The following is a 16,599-nucleotide window of genomic DNA, read 5'->3' as shown; positions in this document are numbered from 1 at the left end:
CGAACCGGTCGTCCATGAGTTTATTCAAACATAACGTTCATTCTTCGGTGGGAAAAGCTGGCTGGGGACATTTGCTTGTCAGCTTTCATACGATTTCATTACCGCGTTCCCCTTTTCCCAATAGGAAGCCCGGGGAAACCGGGAAAGAGCTCCACTATATACTCAATCCCGCTGGCTTAACGATGTGTCGAAAATACAAAAATTTTGTAAAATGACTATAACTCTATCAAACTGTACCTAAGTTAATAATTGCTATGAGCACGAGTACTTTACAAAACGGGTAGGAAGATGGGCGTGTACTTCTCATTAAGGGGCGCCTAATGGTGGATGAAACAGAAACTATAGAGTGGTCTTGGGTTGAAACCTGGTTAACTGCTATGCGTATATTATCTCAAGGATATAGGAGCGTGTATTTATCATACTGGAGCGTCTCCTGGTGGCAGTTTTGCACCAAACAGAAACCATCGCGTACTGTGATCTCTATCTCTACCTGTAACCTGACTCTCAAACAAGGAAAGGAAATCACAGTTGGCTATAACTCTAATCCGCTCATTTTTGTAGCTTGCAATAACATTTAAACGTAGATGGCGCACCAGTCTTTGGACGGTGAACTTGCCAGAAAAAAATTTGTCATAATCTATTGTCATTCTACTTCTACCAAGGAATGAAACAACAATAGACCATGACTTTGTTCCATTTCTTAAGGTTGGTTTGGAGTAATAACATTCAAGGTAAGATGGCGCTGTAGTCTCGCGTGGACTTTGTGGATACATCCCTACGCAACAGTCCCATACTTATGGAAAATATTACGTGGCTATGATTTCTCAAAGACTGTATGTATTTTCGTTTTCACGAACAATGAACGGGGGAACGGGTTTAGTGGATATATAAACTAAACACTATGACTGAACTTTTCAGTGTTTTCAAACACGTGCCGACGATTTCAACCAATACGTGATGTTTTTCACTTCATATAGACTACTCTCAATTTTTGATGTACCCTACAAAGTGTAAATGTTGTAATTTAAAGAAGTGAAATGTAATTTAGACTTCACGCATTTTTGAAACCAAGCCAAAACTTCGTATAAATCCATATTTATCATTTAACTCGGCCGGCCAATAAGGAAACATTTTCGAAACAGAAAAACAAAACAACAACACTGCAAGCGGAAAGAGATTTTAGGGGGTTAAAGTTCAACAATACGTGACCATCCATCTTTAAGCGAAGCGACAACTTTCAGTTTCCAGAATCTCACGCAGCTGGACCAGGTTTTTCGCCTTTTCTTTTCTTTTTATAAGTCTTCTAGAACAAATTTAACAAGAGCTTACAAATACTTAAGTCTTCGACGGCGGCCAAATTACCCAAGTTCAAAGATTGTACAATTCTGTTGTGTAAGTACAATTCGCCAAGGTAACAAATCGCATAGTTTCTTTAAGAAATTCCTAACGTTTTTAGTAACAGGTGTTACTTAAGTTTCAGGTAAAGAAAATTCAACTTTCGCCGCGATTAAGTTAAAAAACTTTTTTTCGGAATAATATATGAGATGTTTAAAGGTCTGTTCAGACTATGTTTTCTTGGGTTTTTATGGCCAAAAACGTATAGGGAGGAATTTAGGCCTAGTCTGAATGAAGACCAATGCCTAAAAGTTTGTCGGATGTTCAGAGAAACTTTCTTCTCTTTCAATTTTGGCGGCAATTTTCGTTGGTTCGACTGCTGTCGTTCGCGTTCAAACAGGTTGGTTTAGGTATTTGACTACATACTTGATCAATACAGTGATGAAACCTTCGCCAATTGGCAATCTAGTTACACCTCCCTAGCACGTTGTTGTTACGAGGTGTATTTTGTAGCCAATTTACAGGCGCAAATAGAGAAATTAAATGAATAGGCGAGATACCTTTACTTGGCCAAATCAAATGAACCAAAGCGTGTCATTGTAACCCATTACTAGCAGGCGACGCAACCATTGCATTGTTTAAGGAGTTGCATTAAATCTTTGCGTTGAAATGTTTGCCGAATCAGAATTGAATGAAGGAATTGCGACTACCAGGAATACATACAGCTACTAGGAATCATTTTGTCCCCAAATATCTCAAAAGCTTATTTATACGCCAGATTTGTGGGTTGGGTTTGAGAACTTACTTTCCCTCATGCTTCATAATTCAGAAATCTTTAATCTAACTGTGATTACATTGGTTGGTACCAACGGGAGTTCCTAGACGTGTGCGCAAGGTGCAAGGCATTCGTCATACATAATGATTAGACCTAGCTCCTCCCACAAAATCCGCCTAGATACGTTGAGTGAAAATGGTTTGCGCGTACACAATGATCCCAAATAGCTGTATGTATTCCTTCAACTATTCATTTAATTTCTCTCCAAGTCCCTGTAAATACCGTACACATTATGCCTCATTAACACGCAACGCGTCATTCCTGACCTTGATCAGTGACCTGGTGACGCAGGGCAAGCTTTATAGTTTATCTACAATCCCATTCATATAAAACACAATGTTCAAATAGCTAAACCACCCTGATATAATGGGGGGCGGGGGTGGAATGGGGGGGTACTTGGTTAATGTGATGAATTCTTACCGTTCTGTACGTTTCCCCTGGGTTTGGCCCCCAAATAGGCCAAGTTGACGTTAGCTTTCCTGCCATCGATAATCGGATTGGCTTCCTTCACCGCTCGCTCCGCCGCTTCTCGGTCCACCATCGTAACCTGACAATACAAAGAAAAACCAACATTACATTACTTAAACTCTCTCTCTTTCTCCCATTTCCTTCCTCTTATTTTTCTTCCTTCTTACACGCAATTACTACACTTTCAGACAAGCAAGATTTTAACCAACTAATTGGGCCTTTTTTTTTGCTATATACTTCTTGTCCCCGAAAAAACTAGGGCTCCCTAATTCCCAAAGATTTTTTTAATTGCTCTAGCATACGACAAGTTGATAAACTGTACGCATTTAGAGATTTCTCGGTCAAATTTTCCCGAGTTTTAAACGTTTTCCCTGCCCTTCTAAAGTAATTAATTTCCCTTGACCAATTTAAATTATCATTTTGATTTTTTACATAGAAAATAAATGGGCTCCCTAAATCCCAAAGAGTTTTTTAATTGCTCTAGCAGACGACGCGTTGATAAACTGTACGCATTTAGAGATTTCTCGGTCAAATTTTCCCATGTTTTAAAGGTTTTCTCTGACCTTTTAAAGTCATTAATTTTCCTTGACCAATTTAAATTGTTATTTTAATTTTTTGCATAGAAAATAAATTCAGGGCTTATTTCCCCGAGTTTTCCATGTTTTTTTTTCCCATACATGGAGTAATAACAACGGGAGTGGTTTTTTCAGAGCAAAATTACTCAAAACTCACAAATTTCCCAGATTTCCCTAAATTTTACTAAAAATTATAAATTTCCCTGACTTTTCCAGTTATATATAATGTTGTACCTTTAAAAATTATTGCAAAATGTTATAAAACATTTTCGACTTGAAACAGTAAAAGAACGCAGCTCTTAATTGCTGATAAACTCTTCAGAAACACCCTGTATACAATTAACGATAAGCCGATCTTTTAAGATTTCATTAACCAATCATCGCGAGGAATTTTGGGTCCACCACACTAATTTGGCGACGCGAGTCTTTTGCCGTTCACGAGGAAATATACAAACAAAACCCCATCAGCGGCTTAATTAAACGGCGAGTATATTTACGCCCCCCAAAAATTGGGTTTGTTAATTGCAATTAGTCGTCGCTCTTTCTAAGAACAACGTATACTAGGTCTACCACGAAAGATTAATTTTATTACAAGTCTAGCGAGTTCTTAGTTCGTAATTATTTAACAACATTGTGGGTTTAGGAAAATTACCGAAGTTACCTAGGCCCACAAAGGGTAATTAGGTTTTGTTATAAAACCAATTTATGTAAGGAATAATTAATATTGAACGTTTTTGTTGTTGAAATTCCATGGAATTTGCGATTAAAATGCGCGGCTTGTGTTATAAACACTATCATATAAGGGTTTGGAAAACTACTCCATATTGCAAAAAAAAATACAGGGTGTTTCTGATTAATCTGCATGCATAAATTAAGGGGGATGTTCTTTGTGCGATCGATTTTTAGCCGAAAATGTAACTTCTATCTATGACATTTTGCCACAAGGGTCACTGTTTTCCAGTTAAGATTGTCCAGAGTATTTTAGGGATGACCCCTTAATTAAATTAGTAATCATTAAATTTTCAGTTTCTTAATTAAATTTAAGGGGTCATGAAATTTATGGCAAACTTATCAGAAACACCCTGATACCCTAATAGACTCAGAGTCTAAGAGAAAAATCATCATTGGAAATTTGGAAAATCCAAACCGACCCGTAAATTATGATTCGAGCAGCTGTCATTCAGCACTATGATTGGTTGAGAGTTTTTAAGTTAAAAAAAAATTGATTCCACATCACCATAGACCTTTTCTATGCAGCAAATGTTTTGCGAGTGATACGAGTCAAATATAATGTCAACAAAGGTGATGGGGATGTCTTCGGAAGCGCTATACCAAAATGGTCCATCAGTCTCAAGGAAAAGATGCGCGGACGGAGGCGAGAGGAAACGAGAGTGAGATACGTCGTCGTAACGGTTTTGAAGGAAGAGATTATGGAGACGTATGACTGGTTGAACCATACGGATATGTATACATACACTACGTTATTGGATTGCCCTAGCTCGGAAAGCTATTCCTTATCGTAAACTTTTACACGCATTTATTCCAACTAAATCAAGCAACGGAGAAAAGCCGTTTACGAGGGGATAACCACTCCCAGAATCTTTAATAGTGTTAATATTCCCTATAGGGGACGAGGGGATGATGGGAAAACTTGGAGAGTGATTACTTTGTATGCGTCGCTAAGGGGGAAGTGAATAATGTATTCCCCCTAACCTCACTGGAATCATAATGTATGCTAATTTGGTCGCAAAAAAATTATTTATGCTAACTTGTTCGCAAAAAATTATTTATGCTGATTTGGTTGAAAAAATAATTTAAGGTCACAAAAAAATTACTTCTTTGTTGGTCCTTTTCAGAATATTTTACATTGTCCATGTTTAAACTAAGATCGGGTTAAAGTTATCCACCCCTCGGGGCAAGACAAGACAAGACAAGGCGCGGTTGTCTTATTTGGTTGGGTGACTGTAAATGGAGAAAACCCTGTTCGTAGACAGAGAGATAAAAGTTGTCGATAACTCGCTAAAGTTTCTCGTTCATATCGTGTCACGGCTATATTTTTAGATCCCACTTTTGTTAAGAAATACATTTCATTTTATAAATTCTCAGTTTTACTAATTATTCCCAAATGGTTACCTGTTCTCGGGTAGGTCCGAGAATCCTTCCTTACGCTTTTTCCCTACGGCGGTATCCTCAGTACTTGGCTTCTCAAAGAACCCCATTTTATTACAGTCATTCATTCTCCCCTATCTCTCTTTTGTATCTACGAAAAATGTCCAAGCGAAAGTTTTTGGGGTAGGGGTTAAACTGTACATATATCGGGTTAAGAATCTATAATTTCATTTTGTCGGTTCAGGCCATTTGAACTATATTTTCGAATGGCTCTGTTATCTTTTTGTATTTTTGTATTATCTCTATTTTTGGAAAGTTGGACTATTCGCGTCTTCGCGGTGCCACTTAAATGGTACCTGGTACCGCACTGATTAATTGCTCTCTCTCGGGACACATTTGGTGCCGAGAAATCTACTCTCTCTCTCTTCGACCTTTGAACCTTTACCGGAGTTCGGAGAACAAAAATAATTAGACCAAATCCCTGAACATGATTGGCTAAAGAGAAAGTGCCCGCGAAAAAGAAGAATGAAGGGACTGAACTTGGTGGTCGTAAAGAGTTACTTTTTGACGAGGACTCGACTAGGAAGGAGAGCAAGGCTTTGCTGCTCCTGGACTGCGACAAGGAAAGAACCCTAAAGACTTAGACGTTTTCGAGCGGCCCAAGACTTAGAAGATTCTAAGAGGACGGAAGAGTCTCGAGACATAGCCATTTTTGGAGGAAAGAGTCCAGGGACATAGTAGTTCTGAAGAACCACTGACCAGTCCAGTCTCCCGTCAGCTAATCCTGCTTCGGGTTAACGCATTACGCGTTACGAAATTTGTGCGCGCTCACTTCGTGCGCGTGAAAGAAAAGAGAGAGAGCCAACGTTTGGGTATCGTTGAAACAATTTTAAATTCGAAAAGTGTTAATATTATTTTGGGGGCTAGTGTGCATGCGAATATTATTCCGGGGTTTAAAGTGTGCATGCTAATATTATTTTGGGGGTTAATGTAAATAGAATACCGGAATTTAAATTAACTGTCTATCGTTTGTTAGCCAGGGCCTTCTGCCTTGGTCAGGTATTTTAATGAAATTAAATTTGATTTCGTTTGGACATTTAAACCAGTTCTAGTTATTACTCCTATACTCATACCCTAGACTTTAATTGAACCCGCAGTTAGATTACGAGAAGCCTAGTAATTTATGTTTTCCGCTAGTTCAGGGAAACCAGGAAAAAGCGGTTACATAACTGGGGGCCCGTCCGGGATAATTCATTTGTTAAAGGTTTCCCATTTATCCTTATGGTTAGGTTCTCGTAGTCATTTTGTTCGGTTTCTTATTTTTTATTTTTGTTAGTTACCATTACTTATTCTCCTCATGAGTGTATCCGACTCCGACAGTGACACGTATATTTCCGATAGCTTGACTTTTTGCCCCGAGTGTCACCCCCATTTGGGCCCTCAATACAGTTGTAGAGAGTGCCTTCGTGTTTATCACAATCAAGAGCGTGATCAACGCCGTCAGAGGCTAGAATTAGCCCGGGAACAACCCAATACCACCCTTGTCAAAACAATGGCCAATAACCAAGAAAATTTACCCCCACAACTTAATATGCCGGTTATCCCTGAAAATATCCCTCCCGTTTTACCCCCGAATAATCCGCCAATTAATCCCCAGCCAGCGCTTCCCGAAGCAAATTTAATTGCCCTCCTAGTAGCGCAAATCCAAACGTTGACGACCACTTTAGTTGCTAATAATTCTAACAATGGTCAAAATAACGGGAGCCGCGAGGGTCAACAGGTGAATAATCACGGCGAAAATTATAACCCGCAAACTTGGGTTCCCCAAATTGAAAGTCCAAAATACTGGGGTAATGACGATAAAAATTCGACCTTAAATGAATTTTTAGTTAACGCTAAAAGACTACGTAATAGTCGCAATATCCCTGATGATATTTTTCTTGAGCGTTGGGTCCCCACATTTTTATTTGGTCCCGCGTCTGACTGGTGGCGGGACAATGAAGGGAGTTTTGCCACCTGGGATGCCTTCGAATGGGCCATGAGAAACGAATTCTCTAATGAGGACGAGGACGACAGAGTTTTAGAACTCTTGCACGCCAGAACCCATAAGCCTAACGAATCGGCCTTAGATTATATCAACGCTATGCAGGACCTCATGCGTCGTTTAGAAAGCCCCCTATCCCCGAAAGAAAAGGTTCGGTTAGTTTTTCGTAACCTACGTCCCTCCTTGCAAAAATTACTTATATCCAAAAAGTACACATCCCTTAGGGAATTGATTTCCGACGCTTCTCGCGCGGAAAGTATCCTTCCCACGGAAACAGTGAAAGGTACCCCATCGCCCTCCGTCCCTGCACAAAGTCCCTACGATAGTGGCCCCCCTCCTAATAACCCCCCTCACCAAACGGGTTGGAATACGGGACGACCACCTCGCTCTCAAGCCTTTCGGGGTTATGCACCCCCTCCCGGCTGTTATGAATGCGGTAGCCGCGACCATTTTAAAAATAATTGTCCGAAGCTTCGCCGAAACTGGCGCGACAATCCCCAAGGTAGGAACCAGGGAAACTCGAGGAACGGCGGCAACTCGGGACAGGGAGCCGGGTTTGCTCGTCGTGCCCCCCAATAAATACCCCTGCGGCGTCCACGAAAGGGCATCTTCCGATTTCCGAGATAAACAACGTTTCACGCCTTTTAGGTCAAAAACTTTTGTTTATTCCTGTGGAATTTGGAGGTGTTTCCTGTAAGGCTCTAGTGGACTGCGGCGCAACTCATTCTGTGATCGACGAACAATATAAAAATAGTATAGAAAAGATAGGTTTTCCGACAAAGGCTAATGACGCGATATTAAAACTTCCTAATAAGAAGTTTGTTCAAGCGAAGGGCAGTGTTTCCTTACCGATATTAGTACCTGACGTCTTATTTGATTGGTCCGCTGTTTATGTAGAAAATTTGAATTTTCCCGCCATATTAGGACTAGATTTTTTGTCACATAGTGGTATGCTCGTCGATTTTTCCGAGAGTACTTATTGTTGGAAGGCCTATTCTAGTGAAATTCACAGATTCGTTGACACAGTTGAAGAGCCTAATGTTAGTGTAAATAATTTTTTAGTTGATAAGTATATGTTTGCCGAGCAGGACGATTCCGTTGATGCCGAAGAGCTTAGTAAGGCCCTGAATGAAGCCCCCTTAAATAAGGAGCAAAAAGAACGTCTTTGCGACGTCGTTTATAAACATAGGCAGGTTTTTACGAAAGAAGCAGGTAGAACCACCAAAACGGAACACTACATAGAAACCCAAGGTCCCCCTATAGCTTGTCGACCTTATCGTTATGCCCCTCCACTCCAAAACAAGATCAATAGTATAATTGAGGACATGTTAGCCAAAGATTTTATAGAACCCAGTGATAGCCCATGGTGTGCCCCTGTTTTCCTAGTTCGACAGGAGGGGAAGGAGGACAGACTAGTAGCTGATTATCGAGGAGTCAATGGCGTTACTACGAAAGACCAATACCCATTGCCTCGGATAGACGATATTTTAGAGTCTATTTCCTGCCCAAAATTTATAACCTTGATTGACCTGCGGTCTGGCTATTGGCAAATTCCTTTGCACCCTGACTCCAGAGACAAAGCGGCTTTTGTCACGGATAAGGGTTTATTCCGTCCAAAAGTACTTATGTTCGGTCTAACCAACGCTCCCCGAACATTTCAAAGAATGATCAATAACCTCTTTCTCAAACTTCGTAAACGAGGCGTCTTTGCCTACCTCGACGACCTAATTATCGCCACCAACAGCTTTGATGAGCATATGATTATGTTAGACGAAGTGCTCACAATTTTGGCCACCCACGGTCTAACGGCAAAAGCTTCGAAAGCTCGCTTTTGTCAGAAAAGAACAAGAATTTTGGGGCACATAATCTCCGAGAGTGGAATAGAAGTGGATGAAACCAAAGTAAAAGTTATTAAGGATTACCCCCGCCCAAAATCGGTCAAAGACATCCGACGATTTTTGGGTATGGCGTCATACTACCGACGTTTTGTTCCCAATTTTTCAAAAATTGCGGACCCCCTCAATCGCCTTCTACATAAGGATCGGATTCGTCACTGGGCATGGGATGCTGAGCAGGAGCTGGCCTTCTCTCAGTTGAAAGTAGCTTTGTCGACGACTCCAGTTCTTAATACTCCTAAGTTTGACCACCCCTTTATTGTTCGGACGGACGCGTCTGACGTAGGGATAGGTGGTGTACTTAGCCAAAAGATTGATGGTAAAGAAGGGGTTATCCAGTATTTTAGCCGATCTCTCAATAACTTAGAAAGAAAGTATTCCACCTCGGAACGCGAATGTTTAGCTATAGTCGAAACTGTTGAATGTTTTCGTCCATACATCCAGGGCTCTAGTTTCGAAGTTTATTGCGACCATAAAAGTTTGGAATGGCTCCACAAGGCAAGAGATCCTACCGGTAAACTAACTCGTTGGATGTTACGTTTACAGGCGTTTGAACCCTTCCAAATCAATTATATCCCCGGGCGAGCGAATCTTGTCGCCGATGCACTGTCCCGAATAGAACACCCCGACCCGTCTCCGAGTGCGGAAGGAATATTGTCTGCAGCAATAGTTTCCAACCCCAAGAGTGTCCCCACGGAGGTAGTAAACTTAGATCTTGACACGTTGATTTCGGAGCAAGATAAAGACCCTAGCATATCTTCGGTGAAAAAGTGTTTGCTAGACCCCTCTCAGTCAGTTCCCCCTAACATAACCCGATTAGTTGATCAATGCGAAGTGGTGAAGGGTCTGGTATGTAAACTGGTACCCAAGTACCAGGATAAGGGATTCAGTGGTTATCGTGTGTTAGTTCCCGAAACTCTTCGCTCAAGAGTATTGTATTGTTGTCACGACAACAAAACTGCGGGACACCTAGGAGCGTTTAAGACCAATAAGCGCGTTAAGGAAATGTATACGTGGGACGGTATGAATGCCGATATCACCCGTTACATTAAAAGTTGCCAGGTCTGCCAAAAGTACAAAATTCCCCGTACCAAACCGCCAGGTTTGATGAAATCCGCCTCACCGGCCGAAGCCTGGTCAGTAATCTCAGTGGACCTGAAAGGTCCTTACCCCCCAAGTAGAAGAGGGCATACACAAATGTTAGTTGTCACGGAACAATTAACAAAATGGGTCGAAATCTTCCCCTTAAAACGAGCTACGGCCCCTGTCATTGCAAATAAACTGGTAGACGAAGTATTTACTCGCTACGGTGTTCCCTCTCGCGTTATTTCCGATAACGGAAGTGCCTTTGTTTCCAAAATTATGCGCACAGCTTTCGCGCAGTTAGGAGTAAAACATCGGCTCACTTCAATTTATTCCCCGCAAGGCAATCCAGTGGAACGTATGAATCAGACGTTAGGGACCATGCTAGCGTCTTATGTAAAAGATTCCCATAGAGACTGGGACCTTGGGCTCCCTCAGTTAGCATTTGCTATTAGGACCGCAGTACAAGAATCGACGGGCTATACCCCCGCGTTTCTTAATTTTGGGAGAGAGTTAAGGCTTCCGCACTACCCGATACCAGACGATTTGAACGTCAATGATAGTCTTGCCGAAGCCGCACGGAAGGTGCATGCTCTGCGTTTAGGAGACCTGGTAAAGAGGTCTCACGCCACTGCTTTGGCCAAAATTACCAAAGCACAAGAAAGACAAAAGTGTCAATATGACAAAAGGCACCGGGATTTCGAATTCCAGAAAGGTGACCTTGTTTGGAAAAGAACACATTTTTTGTCATCGGCTGACGCACGCTTTGCAGCGAAATTGGCTCCTAATTGGGACGGCCCTTACCTCATAGCTGAGAAATTATCCCCGTTGACCTATCGCCTCGCATCTCCCGATGGTAAAAAGATATTGAAAGGCACCCATAAAATATCCCATCTTAAGCCTTTTGTCCCCCGTTTGGCCAAAGACTCAGCCCCATTAGAATTAAGTTCGTCATCTCAAGAGGTTGATAGACCGCAAAGCCCCAACGCTCGAAGGTACTCGCTTCGACCACGTAATGCCGTCACGGGACGGGTAGTCCGTTTGTAAATATAATCTCCAGTTACCATAAATTTGTATATAATTAAATTGACCTCACGAGGACGTTCGGTTTTAGGGGGGAGGGAGTGTCACGGCTATATTTTTAGATCCCACTTTTGTTAAGAAATACATTTCATTTTATAAATTCTCAGTTTTACTAATTATTCCCAAATGGTTACCTGTTCTCGGGTAGGTCCGAGAATCCTTCCTTACGCTTTTTCCCTACGGCGGTATCCTCAGTACTTGGCTTCTCAAAGAACCCCATTTTATTACAGTCATTCATTCTCCCCTATCTCTCTTTTGTATCTACGAAAAATGTCCAAGCGAAAGTTTTTGGGGTAGGGGTTAAACTGTACATATATCGGGTTAAGAATCTATAATTTCATTTTGTCGGTTCAGGCCATTTGAACTATATTTTCGAATGGCTCTGTTATCTTTTTGTATTTTTGTATTATCTCTATTTTTGGAAAGTTGGACTATTCGCGTCTTCGCGGTGCCACTTAAATGGTACCTGGTACCGCACTGATTAATTGCTCTCTCTCGGGACACATTTGGTGCCGAGAAATCTACTCTCTCTCTCTTCGACCTTTGAACCTTTACCGGAGTTCGGAGAACAAAAATAATTAGACCAAATCCCTGAACATGATTGGCTAAAGAGAAAGTGCCCGCGAAAAAGAAGAATGAAGGGACTGAACTTGGTGGTCGTAAAGAGTTACTTTTTGACGAGGACTCGACTAGGAAGGAGAGCAAGGCTTTGCTGCTCCTGGACTGCGACAAGGAAAGAACCCTAAAGACTTAGACGTTTTCGAGCGGCCCAAGACTTAGAAGATTCTAAGAGGACGGAAGAGTCTCGAGACATAGCCATTTTTGGAGGAAAGAGTCCAGGGACATAGTAGTTCTGAAGAACCACTGACCAGTCCAGTCTCCCGTCAGCTAATCCTGCTTCGGGTTAACGCATTACGCGTTACGAAATTTGTGCGCGCTCACTTCGTGCGCGTGAAAGAAAAGAGAGAGAGCCAACGTTTGGGTATCGTTGAAACAATTTTAAATTCGAAAAGTGTTAATATTATTTTGGGGGCTAGTGTGCATGCGAATATTATTCCGGGGTTTAAAGTGTGCATGCTAATATTATTTTGGGGGTTAATGTAAATAGAATACCGGAATTTAAATTAACTGTCTATCGTTTGTTAGCCAGGGCCTTCTGCCTTGGTCAGGTATTTTAATGAAATTAAATTTGATTTCGTTTGGACATTTAAACCAGTTCTAGTTATTACTCCTATACTCATACCCTAGACTTTAATTGAACCCGCAGTTAGATTACGAGAAGCCTAGTAATTTATGTTTTCCGCTAGTTCAGGGAAACCAGGAAAAAGCGGTTACAATCGTCGTCTATCCGAGAAGCATTTTGGCTTTACAAAACTATGCCAAAAGATAATACGCCAGAAATATATGACGGGGACTGAGAAAGAAGAAAACCCAACACTCCCCCTCCCCCCCCTTCATCCCACGTAAGAAGTCAGGCTGTCAAAAAACCTAAGAATGAACATTTTTTCGCGTTACTTTATTTTCTAAAAACATTTCTTCGAGAAAAACGAAAAAAGCTCTGTAACGTCAAAACAAAAATCAAAAGAGACCAACCACCGTCGCTTGAACCTTAAGTTAAAAGTCAACTTTTCAAAGTTCTCCTTTATAACACGCGATTTAGTACTCCAGTAAAAATATACGAGTAACAGCGGTAGATACAGCTACAAGCCCCAAACTGCGTTCATATTCTCTATTTGCTGACGATTCTGCTGTAGTTTATTTGATTGGAAGTAAGAAGATGACGAAGAATAAACGTAGAAGCTATGGGATAACCCTACCCCCTTACCCATGGTTTATTTTTGACTCTATATTTGTTGAGTGACTAGATTTAGAAATCTTGAATTGTTTTGGTAAAAATAATTTAATTTTGTTTTTGTTTTTGTTTTTCATTTAGAGTAAATTAATAAAGGCGATTTTGGATCCATTTTCACTAAGTCAAAAATGAACAATCTAATCTAAAAGATGAGGAAAATTTATTCCAAATCTTCCAGACGAACTAAAAACAATAACAAAACGAAAAAAAAACAGCTGAAAATATTTTGAAGCAAATCTATCTCTTGTGTAACATTTTTTATCCCATTTTCTGATTCTGAAAAGTTTCCAGGGAATTTTTTTATACATATTCCCCATGGTTCCGCGGATTCAGAAGTAAATTAAATCTCTCTCCATCCTGAAGTTATTAAAAACAAAATAAAATATTGTATTCTTGTTCATAATTGGTATATGGGACTTCAAAATTACCAGTCCACCAAAAGCATCATCTAACGTCTCTGTTGATCCACATACATGTGTCTGTCTTAAGAAAACATGGTAGTAAAACAAAGGGGAAGTTCTATCGCGAATTACACAGCTTATATCCATTAACCAATATATAACTTCGTTATTAATTCACTTCTGACTGATTCTAGCGATGGTAGTATCCCCGTTGACGAGAAATAGAATTTTATATTTAAAAAAAAAATGAAAATATGAAAAAAACTCTTGGATATTTTTTGGTCATCGGAAATAGATTATAGCATAAGGCTCTATGAATTTCACTTCTCCTGATATGACTGACTGTAGCCTAGTCCTAACTTCCTTTCAAACGCTTACAGCGCCTCGATAACGCTCTACCAAAAAAAAGGGCCCGATTTTCAAAACGGGCCGTCATATATTCTTTTCTTTCTTTTTCATACTATACTTCTGGATGGTAGTTTTGGATCCTAAAAAATATGCCAAAAATCTAGGACTTTTTCTATCATACTAGAGAGATAGGGGAGCTTGCTGCGTTCTCTCTCCCTCGTTTCGACGACAAATTTAACCTTTTTTCTGAAGGGAAAATTTCATTCAGGGTGGAAACGCCTTGTCAATCAAAGGAGGGCTACATTTTTTTTTCTTTTTTGGTATCACCAAAAAAACTAATTACCATTCCTGTAGATTACGAGTACAAGTATTCAAAAGACTAATCATCATTAATATGCGTTAAGAATAAGATTAACTAGAATTTGTTATACTGAAAGAATTTTTAACTAAATTGATTTAATTTACCTAAGCCTAATTCAAACTTAGCTGTATGGTTTGCCGAAATATTTGCTTTAATTAAGTTTAACTTAGTTCTATTTACTTGATTTTGCTAATTCTAATTCAAACTTGGCTCTATTTAACTCAATTACAGTAAAGCCTATTTCAAACTCGGCGCTATTTAACTCAATTACAGTTAAGCCTAATTCAAACTCCGCTCTATTTACCTCAATTACAGCTAAGCCTAAATTTCAATCTTGGCCGTCTATTTACCTCTAATTACAGTTAAGCCTATTTCAATCTTGGCCGTCTATTTACCTCTAATTACAGTTAAGCCTATTTCAAACTAGGATCTATTTACCTCAAGCCTAATACAAACTTGGCTCTATTCAACTAAATTATTTCTAAACCCTAATTCAAACAGCGTTCAATTTAACGAAAAGTTTTCTAAGCCTAACTTTATTTACTAATAATTTCATTAAGCCTAATTCAAACTTCTCAACACAGAAAAAAAATCCCCTCCCAAAAAAGGGGGGAAACGTTTTAAGCAAATTGGAAGAGATGAGCCCCACAAAAAAGGCGCGTTTCAGTTTGAAAAAGCTTTTCCGTAATCAACAGTGACGTTATTTGATTCTTATAGCAGACGCTTCATAAAAGATTTAGGCTTAACAATCGAAGAGGGGTAAGGTAAAGTTGCCAAGGCTTAACATTTACGTTACTAAACGAACTGTCTATAAAAGGTTTATTTCCGCCGAACCAATGTCGTAAAACCGAAACAACTTTGGAACTTACACGGTTTTAGCCCTCAATCTTGGTAAAGACAATTTAGGGTTCCCAAAGTGCGCCTTAAACCTAACCCCTCGGATGAGGCGCGAAAGAAGGGGTCCCTTGCCTAATATTTCTTTTAGTCAGGTGACCAGCTCCCACCATTTAGAGCCATGACATAAAAAAAATCCCCAGGAGAGGTATTTTAAGACATCGTCGGAGCTTCTGGAATTTTCAGCCTTTTAACCCGGAAGGGTTCCTGAACCCTAAACGACGTAGATGGACTTTTTCCCAGAAAACGAGTGTCAAGCTTTGACAGTGTACATGATTTTTAAATGTACAAAGGTACCGTGAAAGCTACGACTCATATCAAATAAAAATGGCCCATGGATAAAGATTCACGAGGAGAACGTGCTGGGGTCTAACACTCGCCTGAATTTTACGATTTTTATACCGAGATGCGGATAAAATAAAACAAGCGTTAGAGCCCTCTGAACTGTAATACGTAAAGGTATATCTCCGTATTAAGATAAACGGTTTGCTTCAAGAACTTTAGTGAAAGGGAGAGGCTATGACATCGAATTTTATATTTCAAGAGGAAAGTATACCATTATCAAAGGCAGTGACTATACTTTGATAGTGATATTAGCAAACCATTTCCCTCCACACAAAGCTTGCACTAAACATATTTGCAGATAAATTTGTAGAGAAAGTAGATAAGAAACTGAAGGTAAAAACGTGTAAATAACATAACTGTGTTATTTTTCCATTTTCGAGTAAACAAACCTAATCATTTTCATAATGTTCACTTTTCAAATATGATTAAACGCTACTCCTATTTCAACGATAACTTCGTTGTTAATTGACTTCTAGTTGGGATAACGACTCTCTGGTATCTTCTTCCTGCTCCGTAACGGTATTGGCCCACCAACGAAAATGGACCTATATATACGATATTACGAAAGAAAAAGAGAGAGAGAAGGAGGCCTAATCTAGAGCTAAATTTAAATTGACCATTTTTCTACCTTTTTTTGATAGGTGTGGTTAATACGTAACCAAACCTAGCTTCGTTATACTGTTCGTGTGTGTGTGTTTGTTTGTTTGTTAGTGTACCCCGTGTACACGAAAAAGGAGCGTGGATAGAAACCGATTAAGGCAAGATATGCTACTATCTTTAAGCTCGTAATGTGAAAGAATTATGTAAGAATGTACATTGGCGCTATAGTATGAGCTTACTGCAGTCTTCCTGACGAAAAACAAGTTTATCGGGTCCCAGGTTAAGAAAAGATTCGCTTTCAGATCTTGGTAGGTATTGGGAAAGAAACAACATTGGCAATGTGAAAGAATTTACCGGTTATGTTGACATCA

The 16,599-nt window shown here is 40.0% G+C and overlaps 1 protein-coding gene across 2 annotated transcripts in view; it reads right to left on the bottom strand.

The window, feature by feature from the left end:
- Positions 1-16,599, bottom strand: part of LOC149718233 (RNA-binding protein 38-like) — a 122,270-nt gene that overhangs the window by 40,221 nt on the left and 65,450 nt on the right. For both annotated transcript variants that reach the window (XM_089836535.1, XM_089836455.1), the window contains exon 3: positions 2,591-2,717. In XM_089836535.1, the coding sequence (XP_089692661.1) occupies positions 2,591-2,717 (127 nt within the window). The remainder of the gene's footprint in view (positions 1-2,590; positions 2,718-16,599) is intronic.

The sequence above is a fragment of the Phalangium opilio genome, unplaced genomic scaffold (genome assembly GCF_054372755.1).
Source record: "Phalangium opilio isolate 3A_F unplaced genomic scaffold, DU_Popi_V2 ptg000002l_1, whole genome shotgun sequence".
In the NCBI taxonomy this organism is placed as follows: domain Eukaryota; kingdom Metazoa; phylum Arthropoda; class Arachnida; order Opiliones; family Phalangiidae; genus Phalangium; species Phalangium opilio.
The sequence above is the reverse complement of the archived record's forward strand: the minus strand, read 5'-3'. Positions and strand labels throughout refer to the sequence as shown.